The 15,623-nt window shown below is 44.8% G+C and overlaps 1 protein-coding gene across 1 annotated transcript in view; it reads right to left on the reverse strand.

Moving 5' to 3' along the window:
- Nucleotides 1–389: 389 nt before the first annotated feature.
- Nucleotides 390–15,623, reverse strand: part of LOC139639465 (insulin-like growth factor 1 receptor) — a 56,607-nt gene continuing 41,373 nt past the window's right edge. The window contains exons 4-21 of the mRNA XM_071513567.1: nucleotides 15,351–15,487; nucleotides 14,700–14,844; nucleotides 12,935–13,143; nucleotides 12,510–12,636; nucleotides 11,822–12,057; nucleotides 10,652–10,819; nucleotides 10,236–10,443; nucleotides 7,794–8,104; nucleotides 7,181–7,314; nucleotides 6,625–6,784; nucleotides 6,225–6,324; nucleotides 5,723–5,793; nucleotides 5,295–5,524; nucleotides 4,880–4,987; nucleotides 3,662–3,824; nucleotides 3,172–3,301; nucleotides 2,638–2,772; nucleotides 390–939 (exon numbers count right to left, since the gene is read on the reverse strand). Coding sequence (XP_071369668.1) covers nucleotides 390–939; nucleotides 2,638–2,772; nucleotides 3,172–3,301; nucleotides 3,662–3,824; nucleotides 4,880–4,987; nucleotides 5,295–5,524; nucleotides 5,723–5,793; nucleotides 6,225–6,324; nucleotides 6,625–6,784; nucleotides 7,181–7,314; nucleotides 7,794–8,104; nucleotides 10,236–10,443; nucleotides 10,652–10,819; nucleotides 11,822–12,057; nucleotides 12,510–12,636; nucleotides 12,935–13,143; nucleotides 14,700–14,844; nucleotides 15,351–15,487 — 3,322 coding nt within the window. The remainder of the gene's footprint in view (nucleotides 940–2,637; nucleotides 2,773–3,171; nucleotides 3,302–3,661; nucleotides 3,825–4,879; nucleotides 4,988–5,294; nucleotides 5,525–5,722; nucleotides 5,794–6,224; nucleotides 6,325–6,624; nucleotides 6,785–7,180; nucleotides 7,315–7,793; nucleotides 8,105–10,235; nucleotides 10,444–10,651; nucleotides 10,820–11,821; nucleotides 12,058–12,509; nucleotides 12,637–12,934; nucleotides 13,144–14,699; nucleotides 14,845–15,350; nucleotides 15,488–15,623) is intronic.

Raw genomic sequence — 15,623 nt, forward strand, 5'->3', positions numbered from 1 at the left:
CATTCTTTCTCCTTTCCTGTTTTCTGTTCTTCCTCCTCAGCAGCAAGGGGCAATGTCACATCTGACAGCCAGCTGGTAGAAACCAAAACTAGAATAAAAATATGCAAAGAAAAAAAAAAAAAAAGTTTGTGGAGGTACAGCAGAACATGGACTGACAGACTGATAGACTGACAGAGAAGTGAAGGTGTCTCCACCTTCCTTTGAGTCTTGACTGCCCAGAAAGGAGCCAAACCCAGCTGGCGGTCATGTTTTTGATGTATTTTACTTTATTTTTTTTAAAAGAGATCCCGCCCACTGAGAAAAACAGGCTCTGTAGAGCAGCAGGAGGCGGGGTTTGAAGTCTTAGGGGGGGTATTTGGGTGGAGGGATAGGGGGTGACGCTCCTCAAATCAGCAGGCAGAGGACTGGGGCAGGGGCATGGCGCGCTCGTTTTTGCGTCCTCCATTCATGTGCGCGTACGGCGGCAGGTCGTCCAGAGACGGCCGCATCATGGCGCCCGACCCCGCCCCGAGCCCCGGGCCCGACCCCGACCCCGCCGCCTGCCCCGCCCCTAGGCCTGGCCCCGACAGCCCGTTGGCCGCCTGCTGGCCGGAGGCCTGCTTGTCCGCGGCGGAGCTTGACGAGCAGGGAGAGGAGGGCGGGCTGGGGGCTAACGAGGGGGCGGGCGGAGCCTTGGAGCCCGGGGAGGGCGGCGTCTGTTGGGGGGTCGGCGCTTGCTGCGGCTGGGTGGAGGAGGGGGGGTCCAGGGGGACGTCATCCATGTTGTCCGTGGTGTCCAGGTGGAGCTGCGGCGCGTCGGCCGGCTTGTTGTCAGCGCTGTAGAAGAAGCTGAGCTCTCTGAAGGCCGGGTCCAGCTCCTCCTTGATGCTGCTGATGATCTCCGCGAAGGATGGACGCATCTTAGGGTTGTACTGCCAACACATCCGCATCAGCTCGAACCTGGACACACACCCACACCCACACACACACACACACACACACACACCCACACACAGGTTAGTCTAGTCTACATCAACAACATGTCCTCCTGTAGTAGCTGCTCCATCCAGAGGAACTCTCTGCCTTCCAACTGACAAGCCAATATTTGCTTTTGCCAAATGTTTGCTTTCAGCTGCTAAAAATGGCTGTATGTGTTTTTTCCCCCCGCTGCTTGTTTATGAAGCAGAGAGCCGACGCTGCCTTCACTTCCCTCAGCAGGCCAGCAGTTGGCGCTATGCAACACGTTTAGAGCTCTACACCAAGCCTGGACTCTGACAACCAAGCCTGATGAACCCCTATGTCACATCAGATGTATTGAATGCCTTGTTCTCTGATTGAAGTTCATTCATTTCAAATGAGAGAAACCGTTACTGCTGATACTGCATGTGTTAACCCAACCACATTCTGTTTTACCCTGACATTTCATCAGTGAATCAAAGTTGTAATGAAAACTTACACTCAATATTTTATCAGGTTTACCTCCCCATTTAAGCAAACAGCTTGCTCCTCCAGACAGTTAGTCAGGTATAAATAAAGCATAAGTAGAAAGCATGCTGACAGGGTGGAGAGATTCAGTATAGCCTGACTAAACATTAGAATGGTAAGATGTGATTTAAGCTACTTTGAACTTCATATCATATCAAGGCCTCCTGGGATTTTGGCACTGCAGTGCCTAGAGTTTATTGATAATGGTGCCATAAACAAAAACCATGCAGTCAGACAAAATGCCTTGATGATGAGAGAGGTCAGAGGAGAATGGCAAGACCAGGAGGTTAGGATGTATCCATGTATCCATCCTGCCTGGTGTCAACAGTACAGGCTACTGGTGGTGTAATGGTGTTGGGGAATGTTTTCTTGGCTCACATTAGGCCTCTTAGTACCAGCAGAGCCTGGTTTGAATGCCACAGCGTACCTAAACAATATTGCTGACCCTTCATGGCCACAGTCTTCCTTTTTTCAAATGGAAAATTCCAGCAGAATAAAGATGATTCCGGGAATATAACAGTGACTTTAGTTCAGTCTCCAGATCTCAACCCAATGACGCTCCTGTGGGATCAGGTGGAATGGGATGGTTGTGGCAGTGTTCTCATTAGAAACATCTGATATCTGCACATGGTCTAACCCCTGGCTGGCTCAATAACAGAATTGTCAAATACACTCAAGAATGGTTCACTGAGCTGCCAAGCCCCTAAGGAAACTTTCAGAAGTCCTAATTTGATCACATTATTACCTAAGCAAGTGCAAACCCAACGAAGAACCATTTTTGTGATGTATAAAAACAGACATTCATATTGTTTTTTGTCAATTTGACATGAAACAGGCTATCTTGTTGGGAATTGCTGCCAAAAACTAAGTCGGTTTTCATTTTCGGGACCTAGGCGGCTGTGGGATACTAGAGCCTAGGGTTTGGCTATTTTTGTCTGATGTTTTTACAGAGAGAACTGTCAAAATGGAGATATCCACAAAACACATGACAGCATATCGAGTGTAGTGCAGACGCTCTGGGTACAGGTTCTCTTGGATAATGGCAGAAATTCAACTTCACAGTATGTCAGGACAGTGTTGTGGTTTCCCTAAGAGTATGTCTGTGTCTGTGTTTGTGTGTGTGTGTGTGTGTGTGTGTGTGTGTGTGTGTGTGTGTGTGTGTGTGTCTCTTACAGCATGTCAGGACAGTGCTGTGGTTTCTCCAGCAATCCTCCCTCCATGACAAAGCGGAGGACCTGCTCATTGGACAGACCCTGGTAGGGCTGCTCTGCCAGAGTCGCCACCTCCCACAACACAACCCCGAACGACCTACAGAGAGAGAGAGAGAGAGCGAGCGAGCGAGCGAGCGAGAGAGACAGAGAGAGAGAGAGAGAGAGAGAGAGAGAGAGAGAGAGAGAGAGGGAAATGTAATATTAGATTTCATATATTTGATTTCATATTCAATTTTCAAAAACAAAAAAATGATAGAAATGAGAATAAAAATTATGGTATTAAACATACAACTGATGATTACACCACTGGTATGTATTAAACAAAAACAAAAAACATGTAGAGAACTTATGCGGAGAACTTGATGTGCAAGGTGCATGTGCATTGGTGTCTCTTCGGATTATCACATCATATTCAGAACATATTTTATGGAAGGAGGTATATACAGAAAACAAAGCCACTATATTTGTTTGGTTTTGTGCGTGTGTGTGCGCTTACCAGACGTCAGAGTTGGTGGTGAAGACTCCGTCCTTCAGCGACTCGGGCGACATCCAGCGGACAGGAAGTAAACCCTTACCGCCTTTACGATAGTAATCTGTCTCATAGATATCCCTGGTCATACCGAAGTCTACACACACACACACACACACACACAGACACACACAGACACACACACACAGACGAGGAAGTGATTTATTTAGAATGCTTCGATGGTCAACAGGTCACATCCACAGCACTTTAATGATAAAGACATTTCTAACTGTTAAAAAGCCTTTAAATCAAATATCTGTTCTTTACTGTTCTCCAAAGTAGTGCTCATTCATAAGAATAAAAAAACACTACTAACTAGCTCCCTGGTCACCACAAGTGGGTTAGGGGAATTATCAGCACAGGTGACTGCCTGGGTGAAGGTCTTAAACCAGCTTAGTTTTTGGCAGCAGGGTGCTGTGTTCTGTAGCTGACCTCTGACCTCCCTATGGTCCTTTACCTCCTATCTTAACAGTGAAGTCCTCGGCCACCATGCAGTTCCTGGCTGCCAGATCTCTGTGGACGAACTTGTTGGCGTTGAGGTAAGCCATGCCGTCAGCGATCTGCCCCGCCATCTGCAGCATCTTCTTCAGAGGAGGGAGAGACATGCTCGACCACTGCTGCTGCAGACAGACAGACAGACAGACAGACAGACAGACAGACAGACAGACAGACAGACAGGGGAGAGAGTTAGTTCCACATGAGGAATGAGGTCCTGATGAACATCAATCAGTTACCATCAATCATCACTGTAACTCTTCCTTGTGTTACGTAGAGAGTTCGTACATATACTTAGAGTAGAGAGAATTATATATATATATATATATATATATATATATATATATATATCTATACCATATAGAGTAGAGTTCTTATATAAAGAATATAGTTAGAATATAGAGAATATAGTTAGAATATATACTATATAGAGTTCCTATAGCATTACACTTTAGTTATACTTAGTATCTACAGAACTATAGTATACTACCATATATCAACACTTACTACCTAGAACTACGGTTTTGTTGAATAATAAATTCTGTTTGGCCAATGAAGGCATTCTGAGGTCTGTCATGTCTCAATAATAGACTGCTGTTTCTTGTTACAGCTAACCTTATCACTCTGCAATCAAAAAATCTGGTCGATTTTGTTGATTTTTATTCAAATTAATTGGTGACACCCTGTGTCAAAAATATGTTACTGCTTGGTTACTGCAGACAGTCCGGCTGGACTATTTTCTGGGTGGAAACTAGCAAATTAATCTTGAAATTAATCAACATTTCATGTCAAATGATTCATGTATTTAGTAAGCAGCCATGTAATTAACAAGATAATGTACAGCAAGCCGGTCACTCCGCTTTGTGTTGGGTTCTTGATTCACCCCATTGGGACGTATTTTGTGATAATGACCAGCTCCCTGTACATTATACCTTACTAGGATCTGTACACCTATACTACACTACCCTTCTACCTATACTTAAGCTTATCTCTAGTTCACTACATTACACACAATCATTTCTAAACTCACTATTGGTCTCAACAACAGGCTAACAGGACGTCAAAGCCTGCTGGCTTGGGATAGAGAGACCCAGAACACTACCAGGACATGATATGCACCCCAGGGTGCCTCTGTCTGAACAAACTAGTGACCTGGCTGGTAGAAGCTAAAGGCAGGTACCTCTTTGGGTCGGAGGGAGCGCAGGTAACTCTTCAGGTCTCCTCGCGTCATCAGCTCCATGATGACCAGGGTGGGCTGGCCCTGAGAGACCACGCCCAGGAGACGAACCTGCACCAATCACAGCACAGTACATCATTACAACACAGGAACTGACTGGCTCCCTCGTCTAATGATTTGACTTGATGTTGATTTGACATAACGTTGATTTGACTTTTTAATAATCATTTTTTATTATCATTTATGGGACTCTAGCCCCAGAATGGCATTCTGAATATCGACTGAATAACATACTTAGAATAGAATAGAGTAGAACAGAATAGAATAAAACAGAACAGAATCTAGAATAGAATGAAACCTGTCCACCACTGCTCTGTATGATCTGAACATGTGTGTGTGTGTGTGTGCGTGCATGTACCACGTGGTGACAGTTGAACTCCTTCATGACGGAGGCCTCGTTGAGGAACTCTATCCGCTCCCTCATGCTGGCCGTCTCGTTCACGGTCTTGACGGCGACGCGGGTCTCCGGCTCGTCTTTGACCACGCCCTTGGCCATGCCCTCGTACACCATGCCGAACGACCCCTGACCCAGCTCCCGGCTCAGAGAGATCTTCTCCCTCGCCACCTCCCACTCATCCGGTACGTACACTGCACAGAAAGCGTTACATGATGACGATAATAACAATAACAATACACTGCGCGGCGACCAGTTCAGCTTTTAGTTCAGCTACATCATAACAATAATAATACTAAAATTAACTTTATATGTATAGCACTTTTTAAAACAGTTTACAAAGTGCTTTATTAATCAAATAAAAGAGAACATGCTCAGTAATGTTCACTTACTCTCGGCAGCGCTGAAGTATTCTGGGTTGACCGAGGCGTAGAGGACTCCGTTCCCCAGCCGGTCGCTGTTCCTGGACACACAAACACACACAGGGTTTATAGACACGCACACACACATACACACACACGTACGCTTGCAAACTAGGTCTGCACAGCTGTAGTGTATAATCGTATATATCATCATGTTGGTTTCCACAATTAATAGTAGAATATCGGCAAATCAACAATATTGAATTTATTTAGAAAATCCACTGTGGTTGGAACTGGTGGTTAAAATGTGCAGTGAAATTTTTTTGTTCCTTAAATTATCCAGACAAATAATTGTGAAGACAATACCTCGCAAGATAATCTAGATTTTCATTTTAGTGAACATTTTTAGAACTGTAGAACTTAAAATTGTGCAGTGATAGTGTGTTACTGAGCTACACAGGGAATTGAACCTCTAACCCTGGCAGTGTCAGTGCCTCTCTCTACCCATTGAGCTGCACAGAAACACACAAACCTTTTCCTGTTGAAGATGACCAGCATTGCGACCAGGAAGCAGAGGAAAAGGAGGATGCCGATGGGGATGAAGATCATAGCGTAGAGGAAGTTTTCATATCCTGTTGGATCAAAGAGTTCCTTTGATTATTACAAACAGGCTTCGAACCCACAACAACAGTACATGGCATCTGCTTGGCCAGTGGACGCATTAGGACACTGCAGGGATCTAACCAGATGCCTGCTCAGTAGACTATCCTGTCAATAAAACCAAATTCACTAAAGAAGCAGGAAAAAAGGACAAATTGTTATTTATTAATGGTGCCACTGCTCACCCCCTCCCTCCGAAGCATTTAGCCACTCCACTAGCTGTCCTCGGAGAACCCCTAGTGTGTGTGTGTGTGTGTGTGTGTGTCTCTTACGCTCAGCTACATAGAGATCCAGAATGTGGGTCCAGGATCCGTTGCCAGCCAGTGAAGTTGCTCTGACTCTGACTGAATAGTTTCCTGGACTGAGGTTGGACAGCCGAGCGCCACGCTGGGTCTGGTACACCTGACCAGACACACACTCATGCTTCTCAGCCTGAAACACACACACACACACACAATTAATAAAAGATCATTACATAAAAAAATCTTTAAACATGAGTTTTAAGAAGTGACGTGATTTTAGGAGTCCAAGATCATTCTGATGACAATGAATGACAATCTATATATCCAGAATCTAATATACAGTACACATCTATGATCTAGATTTGGGAACAGCCAATATGGACCTGTTGTTTTAATCTAGCCAGTAGGCAGCAAGTTCTGACTCATAGAGGGTTAAACGGTCTGCCAGACCCATCCCTGACTTATAAATGATCAATAAATCTTAAAATCAATTCTGAAAATTCAGAAAATTCTATGTTCAGACCCGGAAATGACAGAATTCATTTTCCAAGCTTCCCAGCCCCAGAAGACGGAGAGGTTGTCTTACCTCAGCAGCCAGTCTGAACTTGATCTCGTACATGAGGATGAGTCCGTTTGGACGAGACGGCTCCGGCCAGCGCAGGTACACCCAGTCCTCCTGGCCCTCCCAGGTCACCGGGCCGGGGATGTCGTCAGCGTTCTCTGGAGAACCACAGGGAGACCGGGTTACCATGGTGACCACAGAGCTCACAGGGTAGACCTCTTATCCAGAGTGACTTCAAATGAGTTCAGTAGAAACAACTTGTTGCAGTATTAGCAGGGTCGATTGGGATAACGACTAAAAGGTAAACTATAATGTAAATGTAATCCCATAATCCACCAGCCGCAATTAACATCAACAATGAAACACAATTGGGGAAATCATATAAATAAAACTACAAATCCATACACATTTTCAATAAACACCAAAGATCAATAGAGTATATACAACCCTGTGGTTGAGAAAAGACTTGTTGAGTTGCACTGAACCAGCAGCAGATTGAAATGTCTAACCTGGTGGTTGATAACAAGGACTAATGTGATAACTGTGAGCTTCAGGCCAGGAGCTGCTCATAAAGCAGTCAATACAGTAACCAAAAAATAATCTCTTAATTAATATCTATTTGTAAACAAAACCTAACCTGCAGGTTGCGTTCTGGAGAAGACGAACTCTGCGGCGCTGCAGTGTCGGACCTGCCGGTTGCAGGCATGGACGTCGATGCGGTAAACGGTGAACGGCTGCAGGCCGGAGATCTGTAGCTCGCGCTCGGTCACGGCTTGCTCCATGAATTCAAACTCATGATCCGACGCCTCCGGCTCCGTGGTGCTGCTGTTACTGCTACCGGCGGCTGGGAGAGGAGGGGCGGTGGTGCTGTTGGCGTATAGCCGGCCGCCGCGGGAGAGGGTGGCGTTGGCGATGCCAAATAAATCTCTGCGGCGACGATCTGGTGGACTGCAGGAGAGAAGAATGGGGAAAGAATGAAGAGAGAGAGAAACAGAGAGAGGTAGGAGAGAGAGATGGAGATGGAGGGAAAAGAGAGAGAGACAGGAGGATGGTGAGAAAGTTGAGTTAAAGTTGAGTTCTGCAGTGTAGGGCTACATGGGATAGGGTTAGGTTAGTATGACAGGCTATCAATTTGCTGGCTACATTTCCATACACACGAAAAATCACATCTTAACCTGGTAAAGCAATATTCTGACCCAACCAAATATCATGGAAACACCTTGGTCTGATTAACACATCTACATTCTGCTAAATCTGTCCATTTATTTGTCCATGGAAACACATTAGTCTGATTTCATTCAGGTTTTTAAATATGTCTCTAAAGTCACAGAGGAAGCTGACCTGAATGCAGTGGCGGTGTTTCACACCAATGACAACATGTGCTACCTGAGTACATTACAGTATCTTCTGCTTTCAGCTAACACCAAAAATAACACGGTTTGCATCAAGATGTTCTGTAAGCACAATGATGCCAACAACAAAGAACGGCAAAAATAACCTGACAAAATGTTCTGACATTTTCGGTCTGATATAAAGATGACAGTGAATCTTTGAGTAACCAATCCAAAGTAATTCTGCTGTCATCATAAGACAACCCAGCATAGAAAACATAAATGTATATGTAGTAAATGATACAATAACTATAAAGAACAATCACAAACATACAGGGATATGGTCTAATTAACATAATGACATATGAGCCTGAGGAGAGTGAATGGAAACCGGTGGAAAAGATGATGAAGCCTGTTGTGTATCTTTAGCGCTAAATGCATCCATCTCTGCTGCCTCTGCAAAACACACTGAGTACTAACTAACTTCAACTGGACCAGACTTAGGCCAATTCATTATAGTCTGTGTGTGTGTGCGTGTGTGTGTGTGTGTGTGTGAGAGAGAGATAATGTGATGCAGATGTCTGATTTATGGAGTAGGCCTGCAGCCTTTCACTTCAGCCAGAAGTAGAAGAAACAATTTTAAGAAAGAAAAAGAAAAGCTGTCCACGTGTACCACAATTCATATTGGAAATACAAGGAGGAAAAAAATTGTTAGTATTGTATCCCAACCAAAAACAGGCCCACACTTTGCTCTGGGTCCCATTCACTGCTGTAAAGGAGAGTTGGACACAGACCAGGACACTCACTTTTTGACTACAGTCCACAATGGTTGGTGAATCCCCTAATTCACCAGCTAGAGTCACTATTTTACCAGCCAACTGGATGCTTAAAATAGAATAGGACCAACCTTGCTTACCTGTAGAGAAGACTGACTTACTAGACACTTTCACTATTTTTAAATGTTGAATTATCTAAAAAACCCGATTTGTTTTCCTCATAATTCATCATTGTCCTCTCACACTAAGCTACCTTACATGAGAAATGGTAGAAAAGTTGACTTTCTCTGGGTGGAAGAATTTCCTTGAGTGTGCTATTGACTAAATCCTCCTTGTTCATGTCAACTGTCAAATTAACCTAGCTCGATGCAAGCCTGTTTTTACCTTGAAATCCCTTTGGAGGACCACATATCGATCATCAAGATGCTTTTCTAAGTTACTTGTGTTAGGTGGACTGGGATTCAGTTCAAGACCTGGTGGACTGTTTGTTCTCAGCTGTTTGAATTTTGCACTGACTGCTGCAGCCCGCTGTCAAGAGCCAGACTGTGGCTCTGTCTATTCCAATCCTCCTTGTCCTTTTAATTAATCCAGTCTAAGTGCCAACTGCACGTATACGCCCTCTGGAGGTGACACTGAAATGGGATTTTAACTTGCAGAACACATTTGGTGGAAGTACTGAATGTTTCTAAAATTCAATACTGAATCAAATATTTTGCGACAGTTTCAAAGTAGCATCATGATAACATTACCACGTACTATGATTTTATCCAGTAAAAGGATGACAAGAACATTGGACATCAGTACATTTTGCTGCCTGATCATTCACAGGAGAGGTAACAGAGTTATCCTGATTTTTGAAGGGAAGAGAGGGCGAGGAATGCTGAAATGTGATGAGTAATGTAATGAATTACTGCGCCCAGGGAGTAATAAGTAATAATGTAAAGTAATAAGTAATGATGATGAGTAACTTACCGCGGTGTGAAGATGGAGTTGTGCAGGAAATTCTCAAAGACTTTCCGGTAGGAGGCGTCGGCGGCCTCGGCCTCCAGGTCCTCTACGGACTTCGGGCAGGGGCAACAGGGGCCCTTATCTGCCCCGTCGGTGTCCGGCTTGGTGGGCTTGGTGTCCTCGTCCTGGTCACCCACCCCCGTGGCAGCAATCCTGATGGGGATCTTCAGTTCTGGACCCAGGAGGAGGAGGAGGAGGAGGAGGAGGAGGACAAGGAAGATGAGACAAGCCTCATCAAGGAGCGAGGAGAAACACTAACTTGCTGTATTTCCATGTTTAGTCTGTATACACTACCGCCATCAACACATTTAGAAATTTAGAACAGAAACTGTACTGGTATAGCACTCGGTCCTCGGCCTGTTGTCTGTGCATGTGTTTACCTTTAGAGCAGTAGTTGTGTTGGTACAGCTCTCGGTCTTCGGCTTGCTGCTGCCATCTCACCAGGTAGTAGGTTTGGTTTCCATTGGGTGAGACAGGGGGCGACCAACGCACCACCAACTGGGTGGACGAGTTAGAGTAGGCTCGCACATCCAGAGGCATGGAGGGAGCTGAGAGAGAGAGAGAGAGAGAGAGAGGGGGGGGGGGGGGGGGGGGGGGGGGGGGGGGGGACAGAGAGAGAGATTTGATTTATTTTGATTTCATCACCCTGTGGCCACAGTTACACTTGATTTTTGAGATCGGATTCAGATTTTTTTTTTTTATGTGACAAACTTTATTTATCACCAAAAACGGAAATTCCCTTACCTGCCTAACCACTAGACCAGCCTGATACCCCAAACGTGTGATTTTCTGAGATCAAAACACTGTGTGTCCACACTTGACCTGTACATGACTGTTTATTATTTAAAGTCGTCTCTGTCTCCATATCTTTATATTGTAGCTGGATTCAATTAAATCAGTCTCTGTCTTCATCTCTTTACATTGCAGCTGGATTCAGTTAAAGCTGTCTCCCTCTGTATATCCTTACACTGTCTTTGGAGTGTATGCAGACTACTAGACTTGTCACTAAGCGTATCCTGATGTGATAGGATGATGACAATCACATTAGAACAAGTGGAACTGCAGTCTACATGAGTTTCCAATCTTAATCCCTAGGTTCCAGTACTTACCACTACTGACTGCTCTTCCTTCCCTGTCTGCCCTGGTCATCTCTCCACCCGGCCTACACTATTCTATCTCCTTCCTACAACAGTCACAACAGCAGAGACACTACCCATACTCTATAGTAAGACGTTTCTCATATCACCCATTATCCCACGGTAAGATATTAACTTTTTATCAGATGGCATTTTTTCCCCCTTGATCTTTTTTTTTTGTAGGGGCATTGTGGTAGTTTATGGGGGTAATTTTATTGAACTATCAAATTATATATTTGCAAACACTCATTTGTACCACTAAGATTTGTTTTCTTTTAAATCATATTATACCATCAAATAAACAGAGTAACAATCTTCTACTCCTTCAGGCTACTCGGTTGTTTTCTTTAGGGTGTGACCTCGCACCCCTGATCTATGAAAGCCATTATAAAAGCCATCAGAAACCACATGTACCTGCGGGGCTGGTGCGGATATAGACCACCTTGCTCTTGGCGCTCGGCATGTGTTTGTCCTCCACCATGAGTGTGATGGCCTTAACGAAGATGGCGTACTGCGTCCAGGGCTTCAAGTTGGACAGTAGCACCCCGGGGTCCGAGTCCTTGTCCTGCCTCAGCTCCACATCCACCATGTTCCAGCTGTTGGAGCCGCAGCCGTCCTGTCCCTCGAACTCTGTGATGTTCTGGAAAGGCCTGGGGAGAGGGGGGATTAATGTCAGAGGTTAAACAGAGCAACCGGCGGACCAGAGGAACAGTAGCTGTGTCCACCTAACATGGTGGCTAACTTATCCCCAAAATCCACCTGAAATCTTCGCTATTTTGCCAGTCAACTAGATGTTTAGAATAGAAAAAGACTCCAAATGATGGTTGGTAAAGTAAAAGTAACTTACCAACTACAATCCAAATTTTTAAATTTAGGTGGTAATTTCATGTCCTGTTGAACGCTTGAGCAAGGCATGTAACCCTAAATTGCTGTTTGAATGCTTGGTCATGATATTTTGGTTCCTCAAAGCTGGCCATGTTTTCCAGTTCCTATCACTGCTACAAACAACACCGTCCAAGACACAGCCTGACCCAGTCTAGTCTATCCTGGTAGTGGAGGTGGCCTAGGGCTAAAGAAGGTGGTCTACGCTGAGGAAACCTACGCCTCCTTGTAGTAGACGATGAAGCTGATGAGGTCTCTGTAGTCAGGGGGGCGGTAGCGCTCCCAGGTCAGCTTGATCCTCGTACTGCTGGTGCTGTTGGACTTGAACTTCAGGATGGTGCTGTCACCTGGAGAGACAGCAGGATGTTAAAACACAGCCACTTTTATCTGCAAGTACAATAAATCTACAGGAATCAGCCTTGGTGACAAATAAGTAGTAGTACAAGTAGTCCTGCGCATACTAACACACATGGTACAGGACAACAGGACCTCCAACGGACTACCATAGGCATAGAGGAGGTGGGTGATAAGTCTCTGCACTGATGTCACCAAGACTAATTTCTGTACATGTATTGGACTTGGCAAGTGAACTGATTCCGATGTAAAGTTTATATTCATTTCATTTGAGGTTCATTCGACTCTTACAGCTGGCTCTGTGACCATTGTTTTGGAAGTCGCTCTCGTCGAAGCGGCCCTGGACGCCGGTCTTCTGCCACATCTTGCGGATCTCGGACATGCAGAGCTTCGGGTTGGCTCCGAAGAACAGCTTCCCCGCCCTGATGGTCAGGTTGTGCTGCTTCCAGTCCCAAAGATACTGCAGCTGCTGGTTGTCGAACGCCGAGAAGGCATACATGCTAGAGACAGGATGGACAGAGTCAATGTACCGCTCGCCCCTTTTATTTCATGTCTTGCATGTTTCTGTATGCATTTATTGTAATTATGTATTGTGTTGTATGCCATGCTAGAAGCCAACTTTCCCATCAGGGGCAATGTCTTAATTTTGAGCGCATGATGGTGAATTGCAAGTAAATTTTAAGAGGAAGAGGGGATTTAAGAGTGGAAACATCGGTAATGTGAGGGTCTTCAGTTCTTCTACCCATTTTTTTTTGGTCACGTCTTTCTGTTTTGTATATACTTGTACCGCACCTTGGTTGACACTTGTTGTTTTTATAGTGTGCTTTATAAATAAAGTGAACTTGAACTTGAACCTATGCAAACTGAATAAGGTGTAGCAGTGGAGTGCTACTCTCCTTCCAGTGAATCTCCATGTTCAGCTGGTAGAAGAGACTAGAGGGACTGGTTCACAGTGGGATGAAAATGACCTGGATAAACAGGTTAACCAGTAACTGATTCTGTTGAGCCTTGTCTTCAACGTCATGGCTAATTAAATTCAAGAATCTGGTTCTATTATCCCTGTCAGATCGGATCTGAACGGATCGGAGAGGAATAGAAAGGAGGTGGGGCTTTTATGACCTTCACTTGTTTGGTAGCATCCAGACAGGAATGGCTGGAATGTGAACCTTGGGACAGTAACATTCCTCAGACCTCTAATCTCAGGGAGAACGAGGACAAATAGGGAGTGAAGGCCTCCCATGACCCTGGGAGCCACGTTTGAGGAACTTTCCCTGAGCTGTTGGAGGATATGCTGTACTGAAGGCCTTGAGCAGCGAGGTCACATCCACCACAGTCTACAGCCACCAGAGTCACTCAGTATAATTGCTTTTCCAAGAAACAAGGAGTGTGCCGAATTATTTCAATTTCACTGATATTACACTTATCAATCCAAAAAAGTAAGATGGTATTTTTGTTATCGCCCCCTCCAAATATCAGACTGAAGTTGAATTATCCAAAAACGACATCCCACCTCCATCAACCAATTTGTTTTCCTCATAATTTGTTGTTGTCCTCTCAGACTGAGCTAACTTAGATAAGAAATGGCAGAAAAGTTGGCTTTCTCTGGGTGAAAGTTCTCCCACTACTTTCACAAGAAATGGTAGAAAGGTTAACTTTCTCTGGGGGAGTAGAATTCTGCCCAGAGAAGAGGAGTTCTGTCCTCCTCATTTTTGAAGGACAGAGAGAGAGACAGAAAGTAGACAAGGATGTGTGTTGAATGTCCGCAGAAAAGATCAACAACAAAATAGACTTTTCTTCAAGTCAAGAGTTGGTCCGGCTTATTGAATATAACTGTACAGCAGAGTACTATTCAGTAGAATACAGTAGAATACGGACTGACTAAACTTCAGCTCCAGTCTCTGGTTAACAGGCAGGAGAGAGTTTAAAACCAACTGACTTGAAAGTAGCATAGCCACTGTGAGTTGTTGGGGCTGACAGACATTGGGATTGTTTGTGCGTATGCTTGTAGTTAAGTATGTGTGTGTGTGTGTGTGTGTGTGTGTGTGTGTGTCCCTACTCGTCCAGAAGTTCGTCTCCATCAATGTATCTCAGGCTGCGGAGGAAGGCCAGGGAGCCCAGAGTAGGGGAGTGTCTGATCTGGACGAAACCCGTCACCCTCTGGATCATACCTGTGAAACTCTCCAGCTCCGCCACCATGTTGTCTACACACACACACACACACACACACACACACACACACACACACAGACACAGACACACACACACACACACAGGTCAGCATTGTGTCAACAGCTTCACAGTCCTCTCCTTCTCTTCTTCTCTTTATTGATTTTTGAATGTATTTATGCATTTTTTTTTACTATCCTCTTTTTTGCGTTGTGTCCGTGTTTGTTTTTGTTGGACTTGTGGACCTTTTTTCTTTATTACTGAAAAGTATTTGTGGAGATGTGGGATTTCCAACGGACTTTCCCAGACAGGAAAAACCGTACGGCGCCTTAGGGTGCTGTTGATGTCAACAGATAGTTCCAACTACAGTATGTAACAAACAGGCCTTTTCAAATCTCCAGGCCAGCTGGGAAATTTAGGAGGGGGAAGTGAATGAGGACTGTTTTGCCCTCCTTCAACAACTACCATCAACTGCTGGTAGCAGGAGCAGCGTAGCAGTGCTAGTATTGCAGTAGTTTTGCAGTAGTATTGCAGTACTTACGGCCTCTGCGAATGTTGATATGCAGGTTGCCTTTGATAACAGTGCAGCCTTTGAGAGACTGGGCGGCAACCATGGAGTCGATGACCTTCTCCTCACACACCTTATCGCATAGGCCGACACAGGCTGTACAGAACATACTGGAGAGACAGAGATAGAGAGAGGGACAGAAACAGAAACATAAAGAGAGCAAATGGTGAAGAGATCTCCAGAATAAGGCCAGTCACTAAGACAACTCATTCCATCAACTTACATTCATTCTTTAACCTTAACCCT

This window comes from Centroberyx affinis, unplaced genomic scaffold (genome assembly GCF_046629955.1).
Source record: "Centroberyx affinis isolate AG114_WGS23_722 - 3 ecotype Tasmania unplaced genomic scaffold, CSIRO-AGI_Caff_v1 ptg007319l_1, whole genome shotgun sequence".
Lineage (NCBI taxonomy): Eukaryota > Metazoa > Chordata > Actinopteri > Beryciformes > Berycidae > Centroberyx > Centroberyx affinis.